Source organism: Ceratosolen solmsi, unplaced genomic scaffold, assembly GCF_000503995.2.
Source record: "Ceratosolen solmsi marchali unplaced genomic scaffold, CerSol_1.0 scaffold41, whole genome shotgun sequence".
NCBI classification, from domain to species: domain Eukaryota; kingdom Metazoa; phylum Arthropoda; class Insecta; order Hymenoptera; family Agaonidae; genus Ceratosolen; species Ceratosolen solmsi.
The window spans coordinates 7,421,979-7,438,511 of record NW_011948424.1 but is presented as its reverse complement, the minus strand read 5'-3'; the positions used below and the strand labels follow the sequence as shown (position 1 = coordinate 7,438,511).

The following is a 16,533-nucleotide window of genomic DNA, read 5'->3' as shown; positions in this document are numbered from 1 at the left end:
TGCTCAAGCGTTTTACACGAAAATTACAAGAAGATTGCTCACCGTACATATATTTGCTGACGTTCGAGCGCGAAAATATTTTGCTATATTGAATGATCCGAGAGAATTCGAATCCTAGGGAGAAAAAAAGGAAAAATACGTGATTTATTTGTTTAAATAGATAACATGTTAATTATTCGTTGTTTATATTGGAAGGAGAAAAGAAAATAAAAAAAAAAAAAAAAAAAAAAAAAAAAAAAAAAAAATGCTGACTTAATATGGGTATTCTATATGTTATTTTGAAGGTTCGTTTCTGCTCCCATTGATTTCATTCCAGCAATCAAAAATAAAAATTTAATTGTCTTAAAAGGAAATTCATTTATGTTGATTTAATTTTACACTTTTCTTTTCATATTTTCTAGAATATTTCATAAATTATCCACACGCTTACGCTATGATTTTTATAAAATTATTTATATTTCGTATTTTTCTCGATTCAAATGATGCCCGCATTATTTGATATAAAACACATCAATTCGAACGTGCATGAAGAATTTATGAAAACATTTCAGGAATAGATTTGATATTTTTATCGATTGTCATGGTTATTTTAAAAATAAAATCGTATTTATAGAATTGTATTATCTATTCTATCACTATATTGCTTTTATTATTTTCATTGAAAATATTTAATATATTCTTTCGATTTTCAAATGGAAATATCTAAATAGTAATAATAAAGAATAGAAATAATAAAATGAAAAAATCGGACAATTTTCCGATTAACGTGATTCTATATATATATATATATTTTTTTTTAAAATTATTATTTTAAAAATGTTTATTTTTTTTTTAAATTATTTTAAACTTTGGGAGAGTAAGGATATAAATGAGAGTTTTATGAATAAATTTTCAGCCAAGATAAATGGAGAAATAAGATTTAAAAAAAGCGTTAGAGTTTGATTTTAAAATACTTGCGATAATAATAATATATGCAAATTTTATTTGCAGTTAATTCATCGCCTAAGCAATAGTAATAGCAGAGAAACTAGTAGTCCTAAAGTAATAAAGAGTGACTATTTTGTACAAGTGCTTATACTATCTTATAAAACTTTTATTATTTTTATGAAAATGTTGTTTTATATCGCAAAAAATTTATGACTTCATTTGGATAAAATAGGTTGTAATATAAAAGTTATTTTGCTACATTTTCGATAAAAACATGTTTTAATAGTTATTTGTCAATTGTAAAGACGTATTGCATCAATTATATACTATCCACGTGGTTCGTACTCGTATTACTTATTATTTATTTTATGTAAATTTATCAAAAAATTTTACTATCAATGCACCTATAAGATATATAAATGTATTTATACTTGCGCGTTATATCTATATTAAATTGAATTATTTGAATTGTAAATATTTTATTTTTCGTAATCAATGAATTATTCTTCTTTCATATAGCACATGTCTTTTTCATCATTTGAATTAAAAAATATTATAACAACTATAAATAATTATTTTTATTGTTAGATTAAATGCAAATAAATTTCTTATATAATTGTTTATTACATTATATTATCGAACTTTAATTATTCTAACATAATTAATACTTACAATTTACTTGATTACAATAAATTATTGAAATATAAATTATTACTTATGGATTACCCCATATATTTTTACTTGTAAATACAATAGTTATAATATATTTATATGTATTTTGTATATATTTATATTTATAAAATATAAGTATGAGAAATCTAGATTTTGAGAAAATAAATTATTTTACTTTATATGTATGCTCTTCAATATAATGCCATTGTTCCATGAAAATTGTTTATTGAGAGATTAAGAAAAATATGTTTTATTTATCTATTTTAACCAAATTCATTATTCAACAATATTTAAATTCTTCGAAAGTATATTATTATAAAGATATTTAATTGAGATTTTAATTTATGATTGGAAGTGTAAATTGACTGGGAGATAAAAATGAAGAAAATCCTTCGTTCCAGATAGAAGTAGATTTTAAAATTTTAAATAAATTTTTCATGAAAAAAAGTCTTTCGAAAAATAATGTACACAATATAAGGATTACTGTGGAGATGATTTTTCTAATATGTTTCACGCTTATTTACCATATCAAAAACATGAATTTTCTTGTTCGGCTTTTAATATCGATTAAAAAATTTTTATTTACAACTAATAGGAAAATAATATTCAGTATTTTTAATATTCTTCTAATACGTAATGGTGATATTAAATAATAATAAATTCAGTTTATTATATCTACAGTTCGATATTATTTTAAGTTTCGAATTTTACCGAAAATTCCATTCGTAACGAGAAAATATATTTTCAACGCGTCCTTTTCAACGGTATCATGTAATCAGGGTATTTCTCAATTTTATTTTTAATAAAGACATAGGCATCGTATCATTAAATAACAATTCTTAATTAGCTTGGGGTTTTAAATGCAACACAGTTACCAATTTTCTAGAAAATATTTACTGTAATTCGATGTTTTTTACTTCATAATCCTTTAAGCTTTGCATGCAGACAGAAAATGTCAAAGTTAGTAATAGGGAGATTTGAGATGGATAACAATAGGATTTTGCTTATTATGCGCATAAAAAGAATAACCAGGTTCTATGTGCTTTTATATCAACCTTGTACACAGCCAACCGTATCGACTTTGTACGATGCGGCTTTTAACCTTTTGGCCTATTTTTTGTTTTATGTAATATATCAGCAAAAATATACAAATAAAGTATGCGGGTTACACACTTCGATTATTCATAATTATATGTTCTCAACGTATCATTATAATGGTATTTTCCGTCTTTATGATGAAAATTCTATCCTCGATAAATTGCAAATATTCAAAATTAATAGAAATTAATTTGATCTTTAGCTCGATTATGAATGTCGTTACTTCTGCAGATTTTAATCAACGGTGTGTGATGATCTTATAAATTGTTGTTTTCGTTTTATGCTCTTTATACTGTATTACAGCATCGATTATTCAATTGTATTTATTGTAGTCTATCCATTTTTAAGATTTTCTACATACAATTTGAAAAAACTTTTCATATATGAAAATATTTATAAATTTTTAATATAAATGAATTTGGGTACAAAAATTTGTGTGAGACACCTGGATGTATAGAAAGTATATTTTTATTATAATTTTTTTTTATTTGACGGTGCATTGAATACATATATATATATATATAATTTATTTGCAAACTAAGTAATATTAATACATTTTTAAATTCTACTCAAATATACCATTATAATATTGGGCATCGCGAAAATTGAAATAAATTCTACCGAAAGTATTTATATTCATATTGAAAATTTACATATTTATTAATATAATAATATATATCCGTCAAGAAATATAAAATAATTATAAAAAAATATTAATAATTTATGATTAAAATATTTTCTACTTGAAGAGTTATGTTAGAAAAATTCGAAATATTCTAATAATAATCCACTATTGGAAAATTTTTAATTTCGATTAGGAAAATCAATATTCTTAAATTTAACTATTGATTTTTTTTTTTAATAAATATTTAATAATATGTAATTTACAGGACTGATATGTAATATTTACAGAATATTAAAATCATGGATATTGTCCACACGAATAGTTTCATACCTATATTCTTTATAATTTTAATTACAATCGTTGACTTAAACTTCAAATTGTTGAAAAACTTGAAAAAACAAAAACTTCAAATACTTATTCAATATAATAATACCAGAAAGAAAGCATTATTAAAATAATGTAATATAATGATTTTTTTTACTAAAACAACAATTCCATGCTTTTTATTCTTATTTAGTTGCATTTCATTAGAATGTAAGCCATTTTATGAATTTATATTTATATATATATATATATATATATATATAAGCTTAGAATTAGATATTTGAAGATTATACAAAGTCTTAGATACTGTTGTTAATAATGGGTTGTAATTAATCGTTCAAAAAGTCTAATAAATATAAAATTTCAATAAATTAATAGTAGTGCACGAAATAATCAGAGTATAAGATTAAAGATATATATATATATATATATATATATATTTATATTTATAATTTGAAACACGATGTAAATATTATATTTTATTTATTTCGAGCACTGGTAATAAATACAACGAAAGATTAATAATCGGAATGGCTTATATTAAACATAAGTCATGATAGAAGTAGTCAATAAAATGAATTACTCAAACTATTAGTTCAACAACAATTCGATAAAGATAAAATTTTTATGTAAGCTCTTTTGCACAGCGATGCACGTAAACTCGTAGCAATATCGTACGGACATATGTTGTATCAATCGAATCTTCAAATATATCAGTTTAACGAGATATTTATTTGTTTTTCGTTATTACAATACGGGCCATTGAGAAACGATAAGCGGCATAGAATCCGCAATCTTATACAAATAATTTATCTTCAATGTTATAACGCCCAAGCACAAGTACACGGCTTTACAGGCCGATATATAGGCGCGGGCGGCAAAGTTAATACACGGCCAAAGTAAATCGGTATTGTTTTCCCATTACGATTGGAAATCCGAGCAAAGTTCATAATGTTGCTCGAGCAATAGCGTCACGCGACTCGTTCGCTCTCGAATTCGTGATCCGCGCGAGCAGCAATCAGCCTCGACGATCGAACCCGTAAGGTCTTCGTGCAGGAAGCATCGGGGCCTCGGGATTGTCCGCGGCGGGACTAAAGGCCTCCGGCTTCCCCTCCGAGTCCTCTCCGGGCGAGATGCATGCAAACTTCATTTTCGTACATTGTCGAGGGACGATTTGAATCGTGGCCGTTGGGAATCGAGCGCGGAAATTAAATACTCCAATTGACCGCGGGAATCGCCCTCAAATTGGCGGACCCAATTAATCGTCCTCGCGTGATTTCCAGGACCCTGAGCATTGCCGAGCCCCGCTTTGTGTGGATAATATTTGCGTCGCTTGAAATTCTTCACTTGACTGGCATCTGAGCGTTTCATTAAAACGGCACGATTATAATTGTGAAACGAAGAACCGGTAATAAGCGCGAGTAACCGAGTGCTATGCTAATGACGATTAAAAGCATTTTTATTCGTATGAAGTCGCTAATGTTGCTTGCAATTTATATACTTAATAAATTGATTACGATAGTGAGATTATTTTATTGTTTCCCCCCCCCCAGTACTGGTTGAATATTTTCACTTTGTATTTGCACTTGAAAGTGTCGGAATTAATTTCAAATATCGTCGCAGCATTGCATTATTATTTAATTCAATCAGCAGGTATGTAAACGAATATATTTTATTTATAAAAATATACTATAAAATGTTCAATCAATGGCTTTTGAATATAATACTCCTGATTGTGAGCGAAGGTGATGAAATATTATGCGTAGACTGGCATTATACATTATTAAATAATATTTTTCACTACTCCACATCAATTTATTATGCTAAAATTTAGGAAATGTGTAAAAGATTAATATATATGATAATGGACATTTTAAATTAAAATTTCTTCATTAACGTGAAATATTCGAAATTTTGCTCTTAATAATTTAGTTAGAATTTTCGAAAATAAATTTGACGTTTTTAGGTATCATATTTATTTAATATATTCAATATACATTACAACGTATAGAATACAACGCAGTTTCAAGAATAATAATCTTTCAAATAATTTACATTAATTTTAATTTGTTTAATCATGTGCCTTGTATAGTTTGTAAAATAAATTCAGAATAGGATATTTATTTTTAAAAAGTTTATTATTAACCTATGAAATATCTTGTAAATACATTAACATTATCTTTTTATAGATTATCTTCCAAAGGTTATAATAAAATTGCAGATTTATGAAAACAAAAGTTTTAATTACATAAAATAAGAAATATCCTATTACGTGATTTTAATAGAATTTTCTCTTACATAAATGTTCTTAGATTTTATAGTTCTCATAACAACGATACGGTGAATGAGAAAAAAAAAATTTAATTTAAAAAAATCTTAAATCCTCAAATTTTCTTTAAGAATTTGAATTTTTTGTTATCATTTACATTTCTACATTCTCATTTTAGTATTCTCATTTCTATTCCTTGTCGAACAATTACGCTTTTCAACATTATGATTTCTGAGTAGTTATTAATTTCAATTATATCCAAATTTGAGACTGCGTAAGAAAATTATTTTGTAACAATATCAATTAAATAACGTTTCACGAGAAGTATTAAAAAGAGAGAGAAAAAAAAATATAATAATTTTAAACGTCGTATTTAATTAAAAAAATAAGTTTCTTTTTTAAAAAGTCCAATTTTCCGTTCGTAAAATTAAAAATAATGTTTTAAACGGAATATATCATTACGATTCGACTTATGTTTCTCAAGTCAAATTAATATTCCGTTTAAACGTGATTAACAAAGTATTAGTGATATTTGTCTATTTTTAACAAATTACTATAGAATTATAAAATTTTGACTATGCATCATTCTCCGAATGAAAATAGCAGTGAAATTTCTGTTATTTGAAAGTATGATAAATTATATTTCAAAGTAATTAATAATTAACCAAGTAAAGTAAATTAATAATAACGATATTACGGTCGATTAATTAGCTTAAATTAATTGGGTTCTTAAACTTATTACACTTCTAGACGTTAAAATCGTTTCATTGACTTTTTAAAAATTTTTAAATACCATGAAAAACACGTTATTTCTCTTTTTATAGGCTTTGCTTTATTATATTTGGAGTAACATTCCGATTATCGTATAGGACTTGTGAATGAATATTAAAACCCAATGTTGTATCTCTTAATTTATGTATCAACTTTTGTTTTATATATATATAAAAAAAAAAAAAAAAAAAAAACATAAAGAAATAAAAAGGGCAAGTAAACCTTTAACTTATTATTAATAATGTTAACAAAATGTAATAAATTTTGGAATAAATTGTGATACTTTGAGATTGTTGAACAATCGAAGAATAATTTCTAGATATTTTTGCCGCTATTACTCTTCCTTTATGTTGCTAATTGCTGTTTGGCTTTCGTTTTTTTAATATTTCTTTTATTTTGCCGATCCTTGAAGCCTTCTTGCTTCTTATGATTATTGTTATTATTATTATCCTTCTTTGATTCGGATCGTTCTTTAGCTTTAGGGCGATCATTTTTCTTGTGTTCGGTAATTTGTAAATCATGCTTTATCATGTTCGAATTATCTTTTTGATTCTGTAAATTTGAATGATCATGTTACTTGTATCTGTAATTGAATAGTAAGGATTCCGCGGACTTACCTTCGGAACTTTATTATTGGTTTTATTTGGTAAATAATTCATAACATTTTGCGACTCGTCGAATTTATAAGGCGTTGATTTATTTTCATCTGTCGTACTAAAGTGATCCGGGTGATTCTCAAGTTCAGTGATGAGCGTATCATTCTCTTCGTCTTCGTAAATCGGAAATATCCAAAGCAGTTTTGGCAATTTTTGATTCCTCGTTAAATTCCTGTGCAGCTGATTCGACGCAATATGAACTAATTTACGAGATATTCTATCCTCTTCCTTCGAATCGAAAAAGTCTTGTAAATTAATAATGATTTGATAGTCGTGGTTATCAGATTTATTGTTATGAGCGCTTGAGTGTCTTTTGAAAAAGGATTGAAGTATTTCGGGATTCTTTTCAATATCCACGAGAATGCGAATTTTCTTCGTAACTAAATCATTCGAATTATTCATATAATTATTCGTATCGGTGGTAAAATTAGCTGATCTTAGTTGATTGTGATTATAATTCTCGTCCACGATCTGCTGCTTTTCTAATCGTTCATTATCAAGTGGCTGCTTTTTACGTAACTTTTGATTCTAGATTATAACGATAATATAATAAAAATGTATTAATATATGATTAATTTATTATTTAATTATTTTAATATGTGAGATAATATTTTAACTTACCAGATTCGGCAAATCTTTGTAATTCTTTTTCGACAGCCATTCTAAGAAAGCATTAAACACTGGTTTTGTCATTTTATTATCTAATGAATTGTTTCTATTTTTATTATTGAAATTTATATAATTTTCTTTATCTTCGAAATTATTCTCTTCTTTATTATCATAATCATATTCTGTAAAATTTTCTAAATTTTTTTCTTCGTCATCCCAATATTCTACTAATTCTCTAATAATTTTTCGAATGTACGCGAATTCCTTCTGCTTATACTGCTTTTTTAATTTAATCGACTGCTCTGTATTTTTTTCAAAATTAAACTTATTGGAATTATCGATTTTTTTTTCCGAATTGTTTTCATTTGTCTTTTGATGATTATAATTTTGCCACGGTTTTATCATCCGGGTATATTTTGTTTTAGTAGGAGATAATATATGAAAAGAGTTATCGCTTGTGTTTTGACTTTGGCTTTTAACAGAATAATAAAGGAAAAAATTAAACGGCGGGGGAAAGTATATCAATAATTTCGGTAGATTGTTATTTGCGTAAATCGGCGACCGCAATACGTGAGGATTTTCATTTTTATCTGCTTTAAGAATATTTTGATGTGCGTAATCATTTCTCGAAAGACCTGAATTAAAAGAAATTATTGTTATTAAAAGTAGTAAGTAATATAGTCAACCTCCGTAGTATGTAGTTAATAACATGTAATTAATAAATATGTATTTAATATATGCAGTTTATAAGATATGTAATTAATAAATTAGATCTAATTATATAGTTTTGAGAAAGGAATAAAATTGTTATATTTAAACATTTTTAAATTAGTTGAAATTTACAATTAATCTACTAATTAAAACTATGGGAAGAAAATTAACTGCAATATCAATAGAAGTTGTATGTAGTTGTATACAGTTGCAAAGTTAGAATTAGATTTAACTAGTACAATACACAATGTTTATGCCTATTAAATATGCATAATTAAACATTGGCAATTGTTTCAAAATTATATTATATTTAAACATAACGTCATATGCAACATTAGAACGACAAATTATATATTCTTCATAGAGTACCACTTGTTTTAATCTTTTTATTTTTATTTACAAAAAGAAAAAGAAAAAGAAAAAGAAACAGAAAAAGGAAAACGTATAATTGACTAAGCAATTTACAATTAATAGAATAATAATATATGATTAATAGTACCTTCACCTTTTATTTGATTAATTAAAGAATTCACTTCCATAGATACATTCTCATTTTCACGCTCATTCTCTGGACTGAATTCTCTCCTGTGAAGATCATTGTCGATGATTTGTATTTTTTTCAATGATACATTATTTACTGAATCTTCCGGAGACCATTGATTAGAGCTCAAGTCCGATAATTGTTGCACGTTTCTATTATTGTTCGTTAACAACCATTGCATTTGCTGCTGACGATCCATATCCATGTTTAAATCTACATCTTGCCTGGGATTTTTATATTCTCGACTGTAGTTGTTATAAGCATTATTATAATAATTCGTAACGGGAATTGGCAATTGCGGTGAATATCTCGGGATATTCGTTGTAGTAGAGTTAGGCCAATAATAAGTTTGCCATGGCTTCAATAACGTCTTATTGATATTGTTGTGATTTTGTGGCTTAACGTGCAACTTAGATATCTGCAGATTTTAGATAAATTTTATTACTAATAAATAAATCATTGTATATTTAATGTTTATATATATATATATATATATATATGGTGTTGATTAAATTTTTAACAAAAATCAATTAAATTCAGATGTTGAGTAATACTCTACTATCTATTCTACTATCACAATAAAATATATTTTAACAAAATTATTGAATCATCATGTCTATGGAACTATAATTGCTCAATAAATCATTATTTACTGAAGTGCGTAGCAAATATTATATTACATTCATCTAGAAATATAAAGACGAATGCGTATTCATGTTATTGTATTAACTTAGTCCATACTATTTTCACGCACTATCTAAGTGTTTTAAAACAGTAAAAATCAATATTTGCCTATATTTTTGAAAACTCACTTTTACTTTTCATTCACATAATCTTTCTTATTTGAAATCGGTGATTACACTTTCTTTCAATTCGTGGCAATCATTGACGAGTCAGTGGAATATACTCTACAATCAATTCGCTCATTCAATAACTAATGTTTTTCTAATATTTGTCTCTGTATTTTAAAATCAATAATGAAAAAGATTGTTACGCTATTTCCATTTTATTACGATCGTTCGGCACTTGCTAATAACGCTCACAAAACTTTCAATGCCGTCTTTACAAAACCATCTTAGCTTGCAATATAAGAAAAAAAAAAAAAAAAACTCAATAATATTGTATTTATTATCGAGCGAGATATGCCTCTGGAATGATCGAACTATTTTATTCGAAAAATTTCATAACGATTGCTTTTTTTTTCATGGCTATAAAAGCATACGGAACGACAGGTAACACTTAAAAAAAAAACAAAACAAAAAAAAAACAACAACAATAAAAAAAAGGAAGATAAAAAATAAAAGAACAAGTGAAACACAAAGTCATCGTGTAGCTTTTTTTATTGCACTCGAATTTTGTTATTTGCAATGGAGCAATTAATATCGATTACTCACCTCGTATTTGTAGTTGGGCAAATTAGAGTTGTGGGCCATTTTGTGATTACGAATACCGTATAATAGAGGAAGTAGCATCGACTGTGATATAGAAGGAGCAATGATTTTCTTTTTCTGCATTTTCGTATAGAATTTCGGAATCTCGTCGACTCGCTGCGGCTCATTGAAATGGAAATTCAATGGGTGCGAATGGTGCTGCGGGCTCGTGCTGTCAAATTCAGATCCATGATGTATTCTGGTAGACACTCCCTGATTCTCGACAGGAGCCTGGACGAGGTACGAATTTGAATTGACATTCAGAGTCATGAATAAGAAGGCATTCTTACAAGTGCACAGCTTGTGAATGGCATTTATTTGTAATGATTTAAGAGGGTGAAGGAGGGGTTGATGGGGAAGGGGGAGGATGAGGAGGAGGAGGAAGAGGAAGGAAGGAAGGAGGGAAGAACGTGTACGTGGTATTGAGTTATCGCGATCGCTTCATTATTGATGAGCAATTCGATATTTCGGAACCGTTGTGGTAAGGGTGTTTTGGGGGGGGGGGGGAAGGAATTAATAACGGTAACCGGTCCGTTGAGTTTCACTAATCATTCCGGATTCTCGATAAAATTACTTACGATAAATTACTATGGTAATCTAATTAAACACTTGTCATTTAAAGTTACAGTGGTATAAATGTAGAAAAGCGTGCGATTAGAGACGATAAATGTGATACGAGAAGCCACGGCCAAGTGATAACCATTAGATTGAAATATTAATTTAATGCAAAATTTCATTTATACGATCAGCGATAGATCAATGATGGATATTTCTATAATTGAGCTATAATAATGAAATAAAATAAATAAAAGTATAATTGAAAGAAAAATTATATTGTATAATCAGTATTTTATTATAATTTTAACAAAACCCTTTAAATTTCTAATCAGATAACCAGATTAATTTGTAATTTAAAATTTAAAAACTAAATTTATTATATAATGCTTTGAGCGCTATATATGTTAAATCGATCGATTAATTTTTAATGGAAATTTTCATTAAAAGATGGAGATTAAGATTTGAATTGAAATTATTTTTTTTATAAAATTAAATGCTCTTGATGATATGTAAAATTTCTTATTTTCAAACAAATTTACATATATATTAATTGTAATTTGTCAACTAAATAATAAGTATAAATCGTCCACACTATGGACTCGTTTACAAACTGTAAATTCAGTGTACCCTTAGTGGGTCGTTGTGAAAAGTTGTTGGCGATCGACTATCACAGACAATTTAATTGGTTTTATTTACTATTAATTTTTACAACTACACAAATGCATGCGATGGTGATAAAACCACTTCGATTGAACTACAGATAAAAGGCGTTCGTTTTAAATCAAACGTTACATCTTGGAACACTGCGACAGCGTTCAATAAATAACAGGAGTGAAGGGACCGACTCCATTCCCTTCATTATACGACATTGGCTTATTTTCAAACTAATCGAATTTTCGTATCTACGCGTATTATATGAGATATTGAAGCAAACAAGTCGGAGAAAAATAACAGACAATTAAAGTAAATGGGAAAGCGGCTTGAGCTTTTTACTTACATCAGTGTTATATTCATTAGTCGCCATTGTTTCATCAGTGTTTTTTAAGGGCCGATTTCGATTAAGATAATCGAAAGGACCAGCGTTGAGACTATATAGTAAGATCCACGCTTGAAACTGCGGGATATTAGCAGATATATTTTCAAGCTCGTACAACCAGAGTCGAAAAGTTTCCTTGTCTAAGACGTTCGAGATGGATTCCAGCCAGTTCACGAATCCCTGCAATTCGAAGAATTACACTCATTATCTTTCATATTAGATTAATTAGGTTTTGCAGTGCTTTTCACTTGTTCTTTAGCATTTTAAGATTGAATTTATTACACGTCATGTTAAATTATATTGTATTACGATGCATGTATATTTGCATATTCCCTCTTCTCGCGCTTGCATTATCAATATTCATGCAAATTGTAATTTTGTTCGAGACGAGTCTGCCTGAAATCGATGTAAATCATAACATTATTGAAATTTATTCTGTATAAGAATATTTTGTAAAATTGCTTAAAGTTTATATTGTGAAAAAATTAAGAAACAATAATTATTCAGAAATTTATATATATATATATATATATATATCGTTAATAATGACGGTATCATTGAAATTTGTATAGATAATTTGGTATAAGAAATAAATTTTCACACATATGTATATTGATCTTTACTATATATATATATATATATATATATATATATATATATATATATATATATATATATATACATACATATTTACACGTGTACTTAATATTAAAATTTTTGTTGTAGATTTCCCGTATTTATACATCCTCGTACTTGCATATCGTGTAAACATTTAATGTAAATAGAAGTTTTCGATAATATTTTATGTACTTTCTGTATGATATTCATTAGTAAATTGTACGTTGTGGAAAATTTACTTTAAACACTCGAATGAAAATTAAAGTGATTAACAAACAATTGTTACACTAATTTATAATTTTGTATAGTTAAATTCACGATAAAGAAAGTTAAAAATTAAATACTTCATTATTTCATATCCATTAGAATTTCCAATAAATTCGTTTCTTAAAATGTATATTAGTCTCGTAGTTACTAAAACAATCGATTTATTATGGATTTGAATAGAGGTTGAATATCACAAACCACGCGTTTGAATATTTTCTCAATAAAATATTGAATTCGTATGAGTTTTACACTTACTCGTACTCAAATATGCCGTTTACAATTAGGTATAAAAAGATAAAATTTTAAAATTTAATTATTAGATGTTGAAATGTGAGTTGAGCTGCCAAAGGATCGTATATACCTCATAATTCTCGTTGTTCTTTGACTTTTGAATCCAATATTGAATGGTTTGAGAACCGATTTTGTTCTTAAAATAGGTCAACCAAGGCAAATCTTCCGTGGATGTGCTACGTATAGTTGGGGATGACGTGACAAGCCTCTCGCTGCAATTTCGAAAGTTTTTATACTTGAGTAAAACGCAAGTACTATGTGCATAATTAATTTGTATGCTTCAATATGACCAATGAATGTAATATAGTGAAGGGTCTGAGAGCGAGTTTTGAATTAATTTTTAGATGAAATCTTCAGCACAATCTTGACTATTCGCTGAAAAGTTTGCTCGAGTATTTTTCATTTTCGTTTTTCTATCTTTTTCTTTTTCTTTTTCTTTTATTTTCTACTAATTTTCGACCTTCCGCAAGATTACGAAACGTTCATTTATTAAAGTATAATTAACGAGATGATGAATTTGTTTGAAAAATATTGTTTATTATTTTGGATTATTGTTAATTGGCGATTGCATTACATAATTTAAAAGAATAAATTAATGAATTTGAAATTAGTAAGATTGAAAAATATTATTCTATCTTTGTGGATACAAGATATTATTTAAGACTAATAATTGCGTTTAGTATGTTCATGGGTAATACAAAGGTTTATTACATTTTCATATGTTTTTGAAATCTTTCTAGAGAAAAGAAAAAACAATTAAAATTTTTGCTATATTTTTGTAAATGAGAAATATCAATTTCACAAATTCAATTCTAATGTTATGATAAAAGTATTTTACTCGGTAAATTAAGTTTAATGCAAATAACATACTTGTTAAACGATTGAAAATGAAACAAAAAATTCGTTTTCATTTGTATATATATTTTTGCGTGATTTTATTGACAATGAGAGTAATAAGGTTCTAATAGTCATATTATATTAATAAGCATTAATAAACAATATATGCATCTATTGTTATATGTATTGTATATATATATATATATATGAATAAAGTCGTGGCGAATTAATTCTACGTGCAAGTCGATACGAATGGCAATATTTTACAGTACAGTTAAATATTTAATTTTTCATTACTTACGGTGTTATTGCATCGTAGTACTGATCAGATTTGATCTATAAAATGTAAAGTTAATGTTGAGTCTATTACGTTTTATATTAAAGTATAAAAATTAATTTGCGTTAATTAATTTTTTTTTACCTTTCTAGTGTCATTCCATATAATCATTGGTTTGAAATTTTTCTGCGGTTTGCTGTTTCTCTCAAGAATCGTGTCCCTCTCAAGATCCGCGAGGGTCGTTTGTGAATACTCCTTTGTTATATTCTAACAAGTTAAAATAACATTATGTAAATTTGCTTAAATAATTTCTCAAATAAATATATCATTATTCCTATTCGGAGTATTAATTTAAAAAAGTAAGAAAATTTGCCGTTACTTTATCAATGATTAATTATACGAAATTATTTTCAAAGTAGAATGATAATACATTCGTTATCATTTGCCTTCAAATTATTATCGAAAAATGTACGATGCACGCTTTGATCCACGTGAATATTACGTATATTTACATAGAAAATTAAACGTTCTAGATTGTTAATGATCCTCGACAAATGCATGAATTTGAAATTATTTAAGATAATTATAAATGACCATCATATAAGCCTGAAAAAATGTTCAAAACTTACTAAGTATATGGAAAATGGTACTTTTAACGACATATTAAATAGCATTTTACCCTAAGTCGATCGAATTAATCGTAATAATGTATAAACTTTTTTGACGCACCTTCTGCATTATATATGAATAATATTTGTACGCACTGGTTTTATTAGTAAAATAGGGGGGGGGGGGAATGTTTAATTTGTCAAAAAATGGGAAATGCATGGCGAAAGCAAAGTTGTTGGAAGAAAATATGGGCGCGACTGGAAGGGAATTAAGAAGAATCTCACTTTTTGGATATCTGGCGATGCATTCGATCGTGGTGTCAGCGATCCTTGGCAGGACCGAATAATTTGGCATTTATCATGGTGACAAGGCATTTTCACTCCTGCCATACATTCCTGGTACGGGGGACAGACCCAACCCCGACAGTACACGTTCTTGCTGTAATTGTTGCCGTCTGAAAATTCAGCCAGTCAGTGTACATTATACATGAAAATTAAGATTCACCGAGGTCGTTTCCACTACGTTTGGCTTTGAAACATCTGGGATTAACGGAAATGAGAATAGAGCGGAACATCGGCACTCGATTTAAGATTCGTAGATATTATTTTACGAGGTGGATCTCACGATGTATAACACGTGAGATTAATTGATTGGCTTGTGTTATACCTCGTTGGAAATTTAATACATTGACGTATTTGATTATTATTATTTTTTCTTTTATCGATTGCCACTTAAGGTTGAAAAAATATTTTCCTCGGCTTTTTTAATTAACTAATACTAAGAGTAACTGATAAAGACAACTGCTTAAAGTATTAGTATATGAATTAGATCATGAAGCGTGTAAAATAGTTTTTTTTAGTCTTGCATAGTGTATGCGCGGTGGTATAATGTAAATGTAAATATTGTAAGTTTTGTAATTGAAATTATTTGAAAAACATTGTGCCCGATATGTATTTACTCAGAGTCATTCGCTTTTCATAATTCCCAAACATTTGAAATCCGACTTTCTAAAAAGTTCTTTCAACATTTTACAAAACTCATATCAGTTGTCATAGAGATATTCTAATAATATAGAGAGAAGAGATGGGCATGTAAAAAATATTACGATTTTTTAGTAAAATTATAAAAATGATTCGATCGTTTCTCTTATTAAATTTGAAAATACTATCGGTATTAAAGTAGTAGACTCTCGAGAGCTGCAAAAGTCCCTATAAACAAATATTCACAAATATTCCTACGCAGTTTATGCGGATTTCTATTCCGAATTAGCTGATTAATAATCTCGATTAATAATAATGCGCAATGGTAATGGTTATCTTACGTATGTGAGTATTTTGGAGACAGTCGGCAATGAGACAGGATGGCACGGTGCAGTATGATGAAGATTTTCGTAAGAAACATTCCTGC

General features: G+C 27.5%; 1 protein-coding gene across 1 annotated transcript in view; it reads right to left on the bottom strand.

Moving 5' to 3' along the window:
* Positions 1-6,968: 6,968 nt before the first annotated feature.
* The window catches only part of LOC105362754 (homeobox protein 2), a 16,237-nt gene continuing 6,672 nt past the window's right edge, over positions 6,969-16,533 (bottom strand). Inside the window, exons 5-15 of the mRNA XM_011500242.1 lie at positions 15,411-15,580; positions 14,662-14,784; positions 14,542-14,576; positions 13,474-13,615; positions 12,189-12,407; positions 10,598-10,864; positions 9,162-9,621; positions 8,102-8,586; positions 7,964-8,050; positions 7,304-7,870; positions 6,969-7,238 (exon numbers count right to left, since the gene is read on the bottom strand). Coding sequence (XP_011498544.1) covers positions 7,032-7,238; positions 7,304-7,870; positions 7,964-8,050; positions 8,102-8,586; positions 9,162-9,621; positions 10,598-10,864; positions 12,189-12,407; positions 13,474-13,615; positions 14,542-14,576; positions 14,662-14,784; positions 15,411-15,580 — 2,762 coding nt within the window. The 3' untranslated portion in view covers positions 6,969-7,031. The remainder of the gene's footprint in view (positions 7,239-7,303; positions 7,871-7,963; positions 8,051-8,101; positions 8,587-9,161; positions 9,622-10,597; positions 10,865-12,188; positions 12,408-13,473; positions 13,616-14,541; positions 14,577-14,661; positions 14,785-15,410; positions 15,581-16,533) is intronic.